This window comes from Gallus gallus, chromosome 5, assembly GCF_016699485.2.
Source record: "Gallus gallus isolate bGalGal1 chromosome 5, bGalGal1.mat.broiler.GRCg7b, whole genome shotgun sequence".
NCBI lineage: Eukaryota > Metazoa > Chordata > Aves > Galliformes > Phasianidae > Gallus > Gallus gallus.
Window position 1 is genome coordinate 9,869,907 of NC_052536.1, and position 14,871 is coordinate 9,884,777.

Consider the following 14,871-nt stretch of genomic DNA (forward strand, 5'->3'; position numbering starts at 1 on the left):
AACACACTGCTCAAAGCCAGCAGGCCTTTTTCAGAGAAATAAATGACAGCAATTACTTATTTCCATCTCTTATCTAGCTGAAATTTTCTTTCCCGTATACTGGGAAGGAGACCTGAAGGCAAAACGTGAAGAAGACAGCATATTTCTTTTATTAGTTGAAATTATACAGTCCAGATGGCACAACCGGTCCTTATGGCCTGCCTCTATCGTCTAAAAGGAGCTGACAGCTACGAGACAAGCAGATTTGATCTCATTTTCTCCTTATGTAATCTTTGGTTGTGCAACACAAGTCTGTAGAGAGTAGAAAGGTTGATCTGAATACGCACAGTATAAAATACAACTACTTTTGCTCTTTACTCCCATTTCAATACCTTTCTGGTGAGCAACATACAGATTCTGCTGCTTTGTGTGTCATTGGCAATTACATTATATGGAACAGTGGCAAAAATATGCTTTTTTTTTTTTTTTAAGGTGCTTTATGCTGTGCTTTCAGTTGCAGCTCTTGGCTTTTGAGACATTTAGGAAAGAAGTTTGTTCTTCGCTTCTGTTTTGAAATGGTATTTGTTTATATAACCCATTTAAATTGGAAAAAAATGAGTCAAAAACCTCACGCTATTGTAAGCTATTCGGTGTCCTTCCAACGTCTGATTTGTATGCAGCATACGCTACATTTGCCTAGAAGGATTTAGCTCAGTAGCTGGCACGTTTACATCACAGAACAACACACACAGTTTCAACTGGTCTCAGGCGTTCTTACAGTGGGAAATAAATATGACAAGTGGTTGTTGCTGAAAGTTCAAAAAATGCAGTCAACAAATAGTGAAATCGCAAAAGGCCAGACAAATTTAATAAAATATTTCCATTTACCTTCCTCAGCTTTACACAGCCTGCTTCCAGTAAGAAGATTCTCTGCAGAGAGCCTTTACCCAACTGTTTGTATCACCTCATACAAAATACGTTTGAATCACCACAGCAATACAAGGCTATAAATTCCCAACACGCAACATGCCAAATTCAGCGTACGTTATGTTTTCTTGGCATCTAGAGCTTTCCCTTTTCTGTACTCCCCCATACATTTTCATTTGAAACAAATTAAAAAGCATATAGATGTTAAAACATAAAGACAGCTTAGAATTTAAGTGACTTGTGCAACATTATTTTGTGCTTTCTACTTCTCCTTTTCCTCCTACTGTGATTAAAATTCATCATGCCCTTCTCTACATGTACTATAGTGATGCATCAAGTTCAGTCCAGATAGGTTTTCAACCCTCAGACTTGGCCGTAAGCTACACGAGATCCTTGCAAATTCAAAAAAGTGCTTTTTTTTTTTTTGTGATCTTTCCTTCACGTTGGATGAAGTTCTGATTATTCGATGTAGGAATGCAACCTTGAGGTACGATTGCAGCCTTGGAATAATTCTTAAAATGTAAAAAGAAATCTGTCGAGAGCGCACTTTCTGGATTTAAAAAAGACACACCGTTATAATGGTGCTACCAGAGCCACGGTACAGTATATCATGGCACATCTCCAGAACATAATCAAGGACATGAGATAGAACTTCTATTTACACAAACTCGATGCCACTTCCAGAAAAAATATGACAGAAAAAGAAAAAAAAAAAAAAAAAAGAAAAGCATTATTTCCTGAATGTCCTGAATTTTTAGAAGGTTCCTTTTAAATTTCTCTCCAGCAATCCAGTGGTCCTCCACAACTGCATTCTCCCTGACCTCAGCATGGACCATAAGTGACACCGACAGGAATTGGGAATCATATGGCAAACCGATTCCTCTGAGAGGATGCTCTCCCATGCCCCTTTACTCACAAGCCAGCTTGCTGTCAAAACTTGAGAGGGCAATAGCAAAGGCTTGTAGAGCGCACATTGGGTAGTTGTAGTCCATGGTGAACACGTCCTCAGCCACGCGGCCAAACTGCATCACTATATAGTCAGCTGCAAGAAAGGCCACAAGAAGCAACAAACATTATTTTTGCTTGCAGCTCTCATTAAATAAGCCAATATGCAACACCCTTTCTGGCCCAGCTGAACAAAACACAAACTTGCGCCCATATCAAACTTCACAACACTTAACTCGTGAGAGTGGGTGTGGTGATATCACAGGGAGAAGCAAGGACGGGCTGAGTGAGGAATATCTAAGTGATTAAGGATTGTGAGGCTTGTTAGAAAGTTGCAGATTTGGGTTTTTTACAAATACAGAAGGAAAATTGTTTCTCCATAAAATGTTCAAGTGCATTACATGTGCTGAGCTTCACATGTATCAAGAATGAATTAATTCCATTCCTACTTAATTACAGGCAAGTGGACAAGTAAGAATAAGGGGGGAAGAAAACGTATGATTGTGATCTAGATGTTGTCATGCCTCTGCTGTATCATACCCAAAAAATCCTCAGTATTTTTTCCTTTTTGTATTCCTTGTCCTCTGTCTCAAAAATGAGGCAGAGGAGCAGTGAGTTGGACCCAAGGGACTAAAATAATCTCGCTCAGGTAACAGTAAGGGCAGAATCACTGCCAGGTTGGGCATGCAGTACTGTTTCTACACATTACAGATAAGGAATGATACTTACGATCATTATCATGAATAATTTGGAAGTTTTTCACCGAGGCCTGTGTGACTCGACCATGGAAATTTAAAACATAGGACTGGGTGTCATCGTTCCAGACGGGAGTTTTGTTATGCAGCTCAATGACACTCTCTGTGTTTTTGTTCTGCCATCTTGCAAGCAGAGTCTCATGCTCCTGCACACACCACAGGTGAACAGTTTAACAGTCACACAAGATGAAAAAATATATTCATGCAAAAAAACCACACGACTTCATTAATCAATCCCAAAGACTTAACTGCCATTCTCAATTCTCAGCAAAGCATCATAGAACGAAGTAGAAATTTCTTTCATTTCATTCATTCTCTGAGTATCTTAATGAGACTGTGCACTCAAGTTCCTTCCACACCTTGGAAAAGGTTAACTGTATCTTTTGTTATCAAAATACACCGTTATTTGTAGTGCTGTTATGAGTCACAGAACTAGTCACGCATTCCATTGTTATTCATCTGTTTAAATACTTGTTTAGCCTCTAAATCTCTAGAAATGAAGAAAAGAACAACAACTCAAAAAACAAACTCTAACTGAAGGAGAATTCAAGTAGTTTCTTATGACTGACTGATGGTATGACTTACATTTCTTGGTCTGATGGAAACTCTTTCATGGTCCATATTCATTCCTGGTATGATCACACTCATCTTACGAGGTCCTTTAAAGCCCAGGACATTTGTTTCCTAAAAACATTTAGAAGAGAGTTCATCATATTCTGTATTTTTCAAGTCCATTTCTTCAACATAGGGACAGTAGAGCAGCAGCCCATGGACCTTAAGTCAGTCCATTAAAAAAGTATCTTGAGCTCCCACCTTGACTGGCATGCCAAACATTCTAGCTTTGTCTGAGAAGCTCTGACAACAGGAAAAACAGAAGCAGACAGGTCTCCAAAGACATTCTCAGCACTGGGCACCAGCAACCCTAATACAATTTAAAAAAAGATATCCCTTTGTTAAATAAGGATATGGGCTAACCAGATTGTTTGGATACTGCTAAAACTGAAAACAAAATAGTTGTAATTTAGAAAACATAAAACGCAGTCACACATTTTGGTGGGAGACCAAATCAAATACATGGGACTCCATTTATTCCAGAGTCAGCACAAGAACAAACAAGAAGGAGCTGCCAGTAAGAGCATCTGTTGCCAGTGCTGTGGTTTTCAGTCTTCGGATATGTTATGCTTAGAGATGAGTGTGGTAAAAAGAAAAAACACAACACATTAGCATGAATGCAAATTTTTGAGCTATGAAAGCAGAGAAATAAAAGAAATAACACAGGCACCACCATGAAATCCAAGTTCCTCCATTAATTAAGTGTGATTTGATGCGTTTCTGACCAGCTTTTCACAAAAGCATCTAGTACTGTACTGTCCTCTCAAAACACAACCACATGGAATAGTGACACCTCTGAAAGATCCAGTCCATCCCTTAGTTTGTGGTATTTTTTTGGGGGGGATGGGGAGGAGGGAGGTTTCAGGGGTGTCACATGTAAATTTTCCCTTTTACCTTTCCCATGTGTGGGGGTCTGTGCAACATTTACTTGTATGGAACACATTTTTCCATCCATCAGACCTTTGAAATCCCTTTGGTTATCTCAGCAAACCATCTGGAGAGTCTAAACAACTCACTGAAGTTTTTAATAAACACAAAGAAAATTCCACAGAGACATTTTAATGAATACTCTTGAAGCAATCCAGGTATATTTATATATCTCCATGACTATATACATTAATTGGAAAAACTGAACCTCTTTTCTGAATCACTTATATCGTGGCCCTTGGCAAAGTAAACCAATGTTTAGTTTAGCTGGAGGCATCTGCTTGGTTTTGTATAGTGACAAAACTCAAACTAAAAAGGCTGCCAGCAGATTTTATATGCAGGATGAGAGATTCAGCAGAGCAGAATACATCTTCTGAGATTCATGCTTTATGCTTACTTTCCACTAGATACTGACAATATTGGTCTTCTCTGCAATGCCTTACAAGCTTTACTGCTCAATAAGCTGCAGTTACACTTTATACAATTCATTTAGATGCTGACTGGTTGAAGACATTGTTCAAGGTAAAATTAAACAATAGTGCTGAATCACTTTCCTCCCAACAAGAAGCATCATCACTCTGAAACAATACGACCATACTCTTTGGATTTTCACTTACTTAAATGCTAAAAATCAGCATTTCTGCCAAATGTTAAGGGAATGGTTTCTATTCACACTGTATGAATCAACAATTACATCACAGATTACTTGGCAAAGTTTTGCTGAACTCAAGGTACAGAATTAGAATGCTACAAGCGTATAACATACAAAGAAAACAGCAGGGACAAAAGAGGAGCTTCAAGAAAGAGCAGACCTTTCTAATACACCTTGCATCCAAACACAATTAAATCCCCTTGTTGTTTTCCCTTGCCTGCTTCTCTGCTATTTCCCAGCTCCACTACGTTGCGTATACATTCAAGACTACAAATGGCATTCACAGGGGAGCAAAGGAACTCACAATTTAGTCACCCCAAATATGCCATTCAGCAACTTCACTCTCTGGGCTTGATTTACACAAATGTGCCTTGTCCTTCCTGTATTCTGCAGATTCATTCCAGGAAAAGCCCAGAACCACAAAACCCACTACATTTGAGCACAAAGCAAGTGATTACAGTTCGAGCAGAACAATGTAGTTCTATTACTGCTTTATTTAAAGTAAAGCCATACCTTGCAGTATCAGCTGAGCTCCCTGCCTGCAGAATCTGAACTGTGAGATGCTACGGATCTAAAGGAATCTGCAGCAGAATATACTGGTACAAACAGCACAGTTACACTTCCCTGCTTCTTGATAATTTTGCCAAGCGATTCTGCAGTCAGCCATTAGGTGCTGCTCTAGGTTTATTAATATGCCAGCCTGCCATCATCAAGAGTAAATATGGCTAAGAGCACCTGATAAAACTCCATTCTCACACTAACTTTATTAAGTATTACTCAAAATGTCCTGAGATGAGCTCCACTTAGATAGCGGAGACAGAGATAGAATCTCCCAAGTTGGAAGGGACCCACAGGGATCATTAAGCTCAGCTGCTGCCTCCACCCAAAGTTCAAACTCTATGTCTGAGAGTGCATTCCAAATGCTCCTTGAACTCCGGCACTTGGGGCTGTGATCGTTACCCCGGGCAGCCTGCTTGGGGGCCATCCACCTTCCACTGGTAAAGTGACCATCCTCATAAGGTAACCAAGCAATGTTATTTCTGCTCCTCCTTTTGCTGTTACCATACTTAGAAAAGCCCTTTCTGTTGCCATCCACAGTACCGGCGTGCTTCAACTCTAATTGTGCTTCAGCCACGCAAATTTTCTATCTGCAATAGTGAACAGCATCTCTAAGTCTTCCCACGGCACCCAAACTCACTTCCAGTGGCCATACACATTCTTTATCCGCCTAAGCTCTAGAAAATCACTGAGAGCTCTCAACACCTTTATCCTACAGTTTACAACAGATGCATCAACACTTCTGACTGTATAAACTAGAGTGCTGAATCATCAGCAGGTCAGGCACAGTAAGTTGGTGGAAGCAGGTACAGCTTGCTCTCCGGATGGGTACTTGATTGGATGAGCTGAAAGATAGCAAACTGCATAGCGGTGCTTTCAACTTGTTGTTTACTACAGCTTTGGCTGCAGAAAAAATCTCAAGGCAGAAATTAAAAGAATACTTTAGGACAAGGGTGTTTCAGGAGTGCTCTTTACAGCAGTTTTTACTCTGGTTCTGCTGCAGCCAGGAATAATAGTCTTATCTTAGCAAGCGTATCTATTAATGAAACATCATTCAGATTTCCTTTTGTCCTCTGGCCGTAGCACACCTGCAAGCCTTCTGCCTTGCTCCATGATATGAAGCGGAATGACTCATCTTCTTATACAAATGGACAAGTTTTATACTGCTGATCTGAAACAGGCATATAACAACAGCTTTAGTGTTAGCCACATTCTCTCAACAGAACCCATGGCTCTGTTCTTTCCAGCACTTGCACTGCACTTCTACTGGCTGCAGCGGAGTTGTTTATTTGGTAACATTAACGGTTCAAATATCAGTGTTACTCTTACAAGCAGTGCTTTAGTTTTTCAATGCATAACCTTTTTTGAACTGTTATTGTTTTCTCTTTGTATTTTCAGTTTGCACCAAATGATTAGTTACCTGGATCCAGTGAATGCTCTCCTACGTAAACCAGTAAAACTACCTTTATTAAAAATGCAAGTTATTCTAGGTTCTTACTGAGACTTCAGTTGATGATATAAACTCACATCAAATCCTGGACTCTGATGTTAAATCCTGCTAACTGGATTGCTCTTTGCTTTCCTTCTCCTTTCCTGCTTAAAGCTCCCAGGCTCCCCACACTGCTTCCCACATCCTACAGCTAACGTTTCCAGAAACACATTCTGTGCATACATAGGGATATGCTGTGATGGCTAGATCTCAAACTGAAAGAGCTCCAGGCATTCCTGATTAGAGCTGGACAGCAACTTTTCATCAAAAGTGTTCTTGGGTATTTTTGTCAGTTATTGAACTGGGAAATCAGAAAACCTTCTGTAGAACTGCATGTACCAATTCTGACTGGAAGAGTTCTTCGGGCCCAGAGATTTCTGGACAGAAAGAATACTCTCATTGTAACAGGCATTCAGCAATCATTCTGAAACAACAACTGTGCTTCAAGTCCTGACTGTCTGCATTGCCCCTAACAAACACTACTTAGTCTCCTCTAACAGGCTGGTTTCTTGTCCAGTTGCATTTTAGATTTCGTTTTGTCTTCCTATTAAAAAGGAGTTTAATAGCTTTTATTAGCCACTGTTATCCATCTCCCTGTGTTTTGCATCACAAGGGCCTCCTCTAAAATATCATTAGAGAAATGATCAGGCCCTAGTGCAGTAATTCCATGTGTGCAGCTCCTCCCAGTTCTGGAGGCTCTCTCGGATGATGTCTGCAGGCTGTGAAGCATCCTACCCCTTCAAGAAGGTTACTGTAAAACCTCTAACAGCTTTTGACCAAAAGTGAGAACTGGGCAACCCGGTTCTGTGCACGTTATTTTTTTTAACTCTTACTTTCCACTGAATTTCCTGGTTTGTCTATTGAAGATCAGATGTTTCACTATGTGAAAGAGTAAATGTTGATTTACATAACCTTAAGTGAGAAGGAAATTCAGTGTTCTGTTTCAGAAACTGAACTGCCCTTTCTTGCATATTTTGCCTGTGAGCAGTACTTACATAACAAATAGCAGCTAGCTCCTGACGCAGGACACTCGCCTCCAGGCTTGATGTTGTTTTCATTGGATTTACTCCATTGTCATAAACTGTAAACTTAGTTCCCATAAGATTTGATCTATCAAAAAAATGGAAAATCCAATCACCATTTGTCAATAACACTGCCTCAGATATCTATCCTTTACTGCATTGTAGCTCCAAAGGAAGGACAAAGAATATGAAGTACAAATGGTTAACTCTAATCCCAACTGAATGGTAACTTCTAGATTAAAGGCCATAACAAAAATGTAAAGGTAGAGCAGGGCACAGTAAAGGTCCCTATCTGAAGACCTCTTGTGGCATCTCGTAAGCTGGTAAATTCAAGAAGGCAATTAAGAAACTTCTGACTGGGGTTGGGGTTATCTTGTCTGTTTTACTTTTTTACAGTATGCTTACCATCTAAAATATCGTTGGCTTTCTCACCCGACTGCTACTCTGTTGGACTACAGACAGTGATTTTCATGAGGTTATAAATAAGATTGGTTTTTACTACTAGAATGAAAATCATATCAAGGACTGCAAAATACAACTTAGAGCACACTAACACTGCATTATCCTCATTCTGTGTTTGCACTGCAATAGCACATAAAGTTCTGAGATCCACACAGGCAAACAGCAATTAGTAGTATAGTCCCTTTCCTCAGGCACAGACAAACCTAAAGACACACTGAGAGGCACCACATATGTATCAACAACAGATGGATGTATGATGAGATGACAGACAGAAAAGAAGCAAGTGGTTCTGAGTAGAGTCCACTACATGCAAATAACTCTAATCAGGATCTCAAGAAATGGGCAAAATCCAAGAGATTTTCAGATAATCTAAGAGACAGAACTTCCAAAGTGTTTATATCGACAGTGGGTAGACACAATCTGCTCATGCACTTCTCAAAGTCTCATTAAGATAAGCTGTGTCTGCATCTTCAGATGCCCATAAGCCTTGAGAATCTGGCCTCTGAGCATTAAAGAGCCTGTCTGCTGACTTTTAATCAAATGTGATTTCCTAAATCATTGAGACATTTTGACACCATGTCTTGGATACTGCTAAACTGCAGTACCATTATCATCTGATGTATCCAAACCTCCAAATAAGAAGTCACGTTGATTAAAGGCTTCCTAATTTTGTATGAACTATATTTAAAAAAAAAATAAATCTGAGATGCTTCAGTCTTTACCTCAGTTTTCCAATAAAACTCTCTCCACCTCGAGACAGGTCAGTTGGGTCTATGGAGATGAGGTAATTAGAGGTTTTACTCTTCTTTCGTTTCCTTCCAGCTAACAGAAACACCTAAGCAGTGCAAAAAAACCATCATATTTTAGAATGCCAAAAGCGTTAGAGCACACCAGATTCTGCTTTGATATAAGGAAACCGTAGGCAATTTTTCTGTCTTCTAGCATTGTAAGCAAAGTAAAAGAAAGTCTCCTGGGACAGAAAAAACCAGATAAAAATCAGGACGGGAAAGTGACTTCTCAACCACTCTGTCCATTATTTATGGTTTAAATAATTAAATCCAATCTATTTTGTTAAATGTTTAATTCTAGGTTGCATTGTCTCTTCCGCTGGAATTGAAAATAGATGTTTTTCAGGCCATGGGATGCAGAAAGCCCCAGTTGCTCTCACAAAAAGGTGCCATGCATGGATTATTTCAAGCCAAAGATCAGACATATGGAGAAAGGCAGCAGAATGAAGCGATACTGTTGTTCTGCTCTTGGAGGGCAGATCTCAGTGATAAGGCATATAAAATACAAGGTTACATTTTCCTTGTAAGACTTCTTCATATGTTCTATTTTTTTTTTTTTTTTTTTAAATTCAGATGCAACTGTTATGCTATTCAAGTTATTTTATGACCTTTTTACCATGCTCCCTTTCCAAGTGGAGGTAATAGGTAGGGTACATCCCTCGATCCATTCCCTTCTTGTCTCTTGTGATTCTGCACTTGACGGTGGCACCCTGTGGAGCAGGTCTTACAGCAAATTCTTCCAAGTCATCAACGTCTATGAGAGGCTCATTTGTGGAAGGACTGGGGGCTGAGGCCACTTCCTAGAACAGCAAGCAAAACTCAGGTTTCCTTCAGATACCAAGATAGAAATATGAAGGAATGACATTTGCTAACAGTTGCACTTAAAAAAACAACACACAAAATAAAAGGGACATACAGTTTCCTCCATTCTAGTTCCACAGAGGCCTTCAAGGCAACTTATCAAACTAAGGACATCTCTCTATTCAGCTGGTTGAGCTCCTGCCTGCCAAAGGCCCACAAAGCAGCTCTCTGTCCTGCTGATGCTGAGCATACAGACACATTTGGCAAAGAAGAACCAGCATCTACACAATCAGAATGCTGTAACATTACAAAAATCAAGCTCTGGCTCACACTTTCCCATCCCAAAACTTTTCCCTTGAGAAAGTTCATACTCATGGACAACAGGAGGACAGCAGGACAAGGGGGAACGGTTTTAAGTTAAAAGAGGGAAGATTTAGGTTGGATGTTAGGGGGAAGGTCTTTACAAGGAGAATGGGTGAGGTGCTGGAACAGCTGCCCAGAGAGGTTGTGAATGCCCCATCCCTGGAGGTGTTCAAGGCCAGGTTGGATGGGGCCCTGGGCAACCTGGTCTAGTAAATGAGTAGGTTGGTGGCCCTGCCTGGCAGGGGGGTTGGAGATTTATGATCCTTGAGGTCCCTTCCAACCCAGGCCATTCTGTGATTCTGTGAACAGTGCTCTTTGATGAAAAGAAGATATTGGATGGCTGAGAGACAGTTTAAGGTAGAGAAAACTCTAAAAGGGATGAGAAGTCAGTTGTACACAAAGGAGTGAGCCATCATCAACTGGTTTAACAAGAGCTGGTGATTTGGAATATTTTAACACCCTGAAGCACTGTTTTATCTTCAGATAGCAGCAACAAGAGCAGAATGGAAAAATGCTCAGAAGAAAGACAATAGAAACAAAAGATCCTTCTGAGATCCCGCAAGAGGCAGAAAGGTAAATATTTACAGTTTACCTTTCTCTTCATTCAAGTTTGGACAGTATTTATTATTCTTTACTCCAAGTCATTATTTTCATTACTTCTGTGAACTGAGAGCTTTCGCAGTAAATTAGCTCAGAGATGCTGTAGTACATATCGAAAACACAACAAAAAAACCAGGCCTACCCTGACTGTGCTCTGAACTGATGCAGTACAGTGACCCACATGCTCCTTCTTCAGCACTGACCCCTTACTTACCTTACTGGATTTCTTGCTTGTGGCAGAACCAGGCCGGGTATTACTGTTTAGCTGGGAAGAGCTAGAGCTGTCTGCATCTTCCTCATCCTCTTCCTCATCAAAATTCATGCTGCTTGAAATGCCTGAGGAGAAAGCAGTGCACTATGGTATACAAATACTTGATATAAAAATACCATTTCTTACGTTCTTACACCCGTAGGCTTACAGGTGAGAGAAAGAGTGTATGTGTGAGGGGCTTCATTATGTGAGGCACCATACAAATGAGTGGTGAGACAGCATCTGCATGGAGAAGCCAAAACATTTCAGCAAATGAGGTAGGAAATAGCATGGTTTCTTTCCACAGAGAAGACTGTTATGCAGTGATACAAGAAAAATACACAGTGAGGAATTAAATTTAAATCTTAAGCCATCAAGTACTTCAAACACAACATGACTGAGTAGACAACCTATCACGGCCATTTGGAAACCTTAACAATTAAAATATGAACACTTCTACTGTACACTTTTAACAGTTGCTATGAGATCCGATGAAGAGCAGACCTTATGCTGAGAAGAAAACATTCACATTAAGGAAGTGTTCTTATGCATATTTATTTCATGTAAAAAACAGTACCAGCCTAGGCCAAAGGTACTGCCTTAGAGCGCTTAAAAATCTGACTTTAAAAGAATTCAAAGCCTCAGACATTTCAAAGGGGAACAGAAATTTGAACATCAAACAGGACTTGGCAGCAGAAAGTATCCAGCGATGGGATATTTGCCAGGTCTAGTTTTTCAGATGAAGCCACCCTGTACTCAAGTTTCATATATCAGAGGCAGACTATACAGTATTTCTCACCCACATTCTTCCCTCCAGCCCCCCAAAAATCATGAAACAAACCAACAACCATCCGGTCCAGAATCTCTGCTATTGTTAAGCCTGACACAGAAGGATAAATTAAACTCATTGATTTTCAGAGCTAAACAGCGTGGGCATAATTAACTTTTTTTCTTTCTGTACTTACCAGGAACATGATCCAGGGCAACAAGACTGGACTGGGAGGTGGAAGAGGACCAGGATGTATTTGCATGGGGATCTGGGAAAGGAAAACATCTATGGGAATGATTCTGCAAACTCGAGTAACTTGTCAACAGCATTCTTCACAGGACTAAAGGGTAACCACACGGGGCTAAAACACGGCCGCCACAATTTTCAATTAGGAACTTCATGTCTTTCTGCACAACCAAATTCACTTTCCATTCACTATACCCACTGTCACTTTTGGGGGAATTTAGAATAAAGTCATATAGCCCTGATTCGTAGAGCTCAAGCTTCAGAAAGCATCGTCCATGCTAAAAGGCTGTGCCACAAACACTTACGTGAATGACGTGCCCTTCGTGGTAAGTTTTTGGCCTAATGATAACACACAGACAAAAAAACCCACCCCTAATAGATACAAGTCATAAACACAGATTCTACACAAATATTTTTTCAGTAACATTGAAAAAGAAGTATTCAGACTCATATTTGGTTGGCCTAAATTCTACCTAAAACCCTGTGCCCAGTGTGTCTGCACTATCTATCCTAGGCTATCTTAATGGTGCTTCTGAACTTCCACAGGTATACACGGAGATTTCCAGGCAACTTATTCTCTGGAGTACGAGCTTGGTGTGCAATAAGCAGAGACCGAACCACCATAAAAATATAAATACCAGAGTCTGTACCAGTAATGGTTTGCTTCACTTCCAATTTTGGAAATGAATGAGGAAAATAGACATCAAAAAGCTCTTAAATATTTTTTATGTTATTGCTCTTTCCAGTAACTTCAATGCATGCCCTTTAAAATAGCTTTTGACACCAGATGCATACCTGACAATAAAACATCACCAAAGCAGTAAGAGCGAATAAAAAGGAAGCAGAAGCACACTGCAATTTTTATATTTCATTCAGCTGTACCATGACTGGTCTCACAATCTACTTCTTCAGTTGCCTCAGTGTGGACATACAGCACCCAGCATGGCAGCAGAAAGCTTTAGTAGGATCCGGTTATGTAGGGGAGCCTGAATTCATGGGTCAACTGGTATTTTTAAAGCCTGCAGAACTCACTCATTATTAATCACACACATTAATCACAAACATTAGCTGTTAATGATGATACCCAATGTTCTAGTCAAATATGCACGGTTAGGAGAAGCAATCCATCTCTTCAGCTGGCATCCGTGCAGAAAAGCCATACTTGCATACGTTATTATGCACAGACATAGATAGTTTGCTTCTATATTCAGGCGGAATGTTAGTGGGGAAAATTCTCTGCCTGTCACAGAAAAGCCTGCAGTGAAGACCTGTGGCTGTGGGGAAGAAAGCTTCAAAGAGCTCCTGCGTTGTTCTTGAATGCAGAAATCAAACCTATTCCTTCTCTAAATTTTAGAAGAGCTGTAACTTTACATGGAAAGAACTAAGATCAGGTTGTTCATTCCAAGTCTTTACAGAGACGTACAGGAAACTGATAAATGCGAAGACTGAATGTTAATTACTGAGTGGTGAAACTTAGAGAAGTCTGGCTCTGTCCTAGTGACTCATTTGCCAGCAAGGACCTCTACATATTAAGACTTCTGAAATTAAAAGGACAAATATTTCCTGCAGGAAGTAAAGGATTCTAGCTATGGCAATTTCCAACAGATGGAGAAATCAAATAAAACATTTGGCATTTTCTTGCAAACAGCATATTCTCTTCACACTCAGCTAGCCTATGCCCTCTTGTCTTCTAACCGAGCTTGACTTGCTGAGTGATCCTCAGAGAGGAGAAATGCATATGCTGAGTGAGGTTTTTATCCACAAAATTAAAATCACAGAGCAGAATAGGCACAAATCAGGGTGAACAAATCTAATGGGACTTAACTTGTCCCTTCCCATCAGGCCAGCTAGCATTCATCTCAGTGGTTTTTCTCCTCTTGCTCCTGTTCTGTGCAAGAGGTGGACTGATGGGAAAAAGCCATTTTGCATTGGTGCTTTGCAGACCAATGGGGACAAGCCAAAAAAGACATGCCACAAGCAGTGAAGCAGCAGTGGGAATCCATATGAAAAGCCCTAGCTCTACGTAAAGGTTCCCAGGACTACTGGGATACTACCAAGCCTCTTTTACTGGTATCAACTAGAAAACCACATAGGCAGAGTAAAAATATTCTATGGAGATAGTACTAGTTGCAGCCCTGTTTTAATACTTTTCTTTGTGTCCCACAGACAACAGTCCTGTTGTTAATAAAAGTCACCCCCAGGATTCCCAAGAACAAAGCCCCTGCACAGACTTGAAGCATACCAGTCACACAGCCTCAGCAGTGCCTGCTCTGATCAGGAGTATGCTCAGAGCTGGGTAAAAAAAGGTCATACCATACACTGCTTCTACTGAAAACCACAAACAAAAGAATCAAGAGAATAAAACTATATATTAACTTGGAAAAACATCAAAAATAGAAATGTCCCCCAGAGTAAAAATCTGAGTGCTCTGACCTAATTTGAGAAGTCTGCTGATAATTTTTAAGTCAACCAGCTTCAGTAAGTAGTGTGCCCGACCATTACATATTCTGAGCCATAGTCTAAGGCAACACAATCAGCACACAGATCAGAACTTGTTAGTCATGCCAACATTCCTTTGACTCAAATGCCCAGGAAGTGCCCCACTTGGATAAAATATGCCCGTTTCAGTTGAAGTTGCTCACATCTGCAGAGTAATGTCCCAGAAAAAATGAATCTTAGTGAGAACTGTGCTGCAGACAAGAAGCGTGCATTGAGATATGAATAGT

General features: G+C 40.2%; 1 protein-coding gene and 1 non-coding gene across 17 annotated transcripts in view; both read right to left on the reverse strand.

The window, feature by feature from the left end:
• The window catches only part of TUB (tubby bipartite transcription factor), a 129,347-nt gene that overhangs the window by 7,549 nt on the left and 106,927 nt on the right, over positions 1-14,871 (reverse strand). For 10 of the 16 annotated variants that reach the window (XR_005860120.2, XR_005860119.2, XM_040701351.2 and 7 more), the window contains 8 exons: positions 12,096-12,167; positions 11,095-11,216; positions 9,725-9,916; positions 9,051-9,163; positions 7,840-7,954; positions 3,192-3,290; positions 2,581-2,752; positions 1,823-1,948 (listed from right to left, as the gene is read on the reverse strand). Coding sequence is in view for 14 of the 16 variants with exons in the window: in XM_040701351.2 (XP_040557285.1) it covers positions 1,823-1,948; positions 2,581-2,752; positions 3,192-3,290; positions 7,840-7,954; positions 9,051-9,163; positions 9,725-9,916; positions 11,095-11,216; positions 12,096-12,167 (1,011 nt within the window). In the remaining 2 variants the exon portion in view is untranslated. Of the gene's footprint in view, positions 1-820; positions 1,949-2,580; positions 2,753-3,191; positions 3,291-7,839; positions 7,955-9,050; positions 9,164-9,724; positions 9,917-11,094; positions 11,217-12,095; positions 12,168-14,871 lie in introns of those variants that run through there. The other 6 variants (XM_040701350.2, XM_040701346.2, XM_040701348.1 and 3 more) reach the window with 1 other exon arrangement.
• Positions 2,847-2,956, reverse strand: MIR1463 (microRNA 1463). The gene has a single exon (NR_035029.1). It is a non-coding gene; the product is annotated as a microRNA 1463 (primary transcript).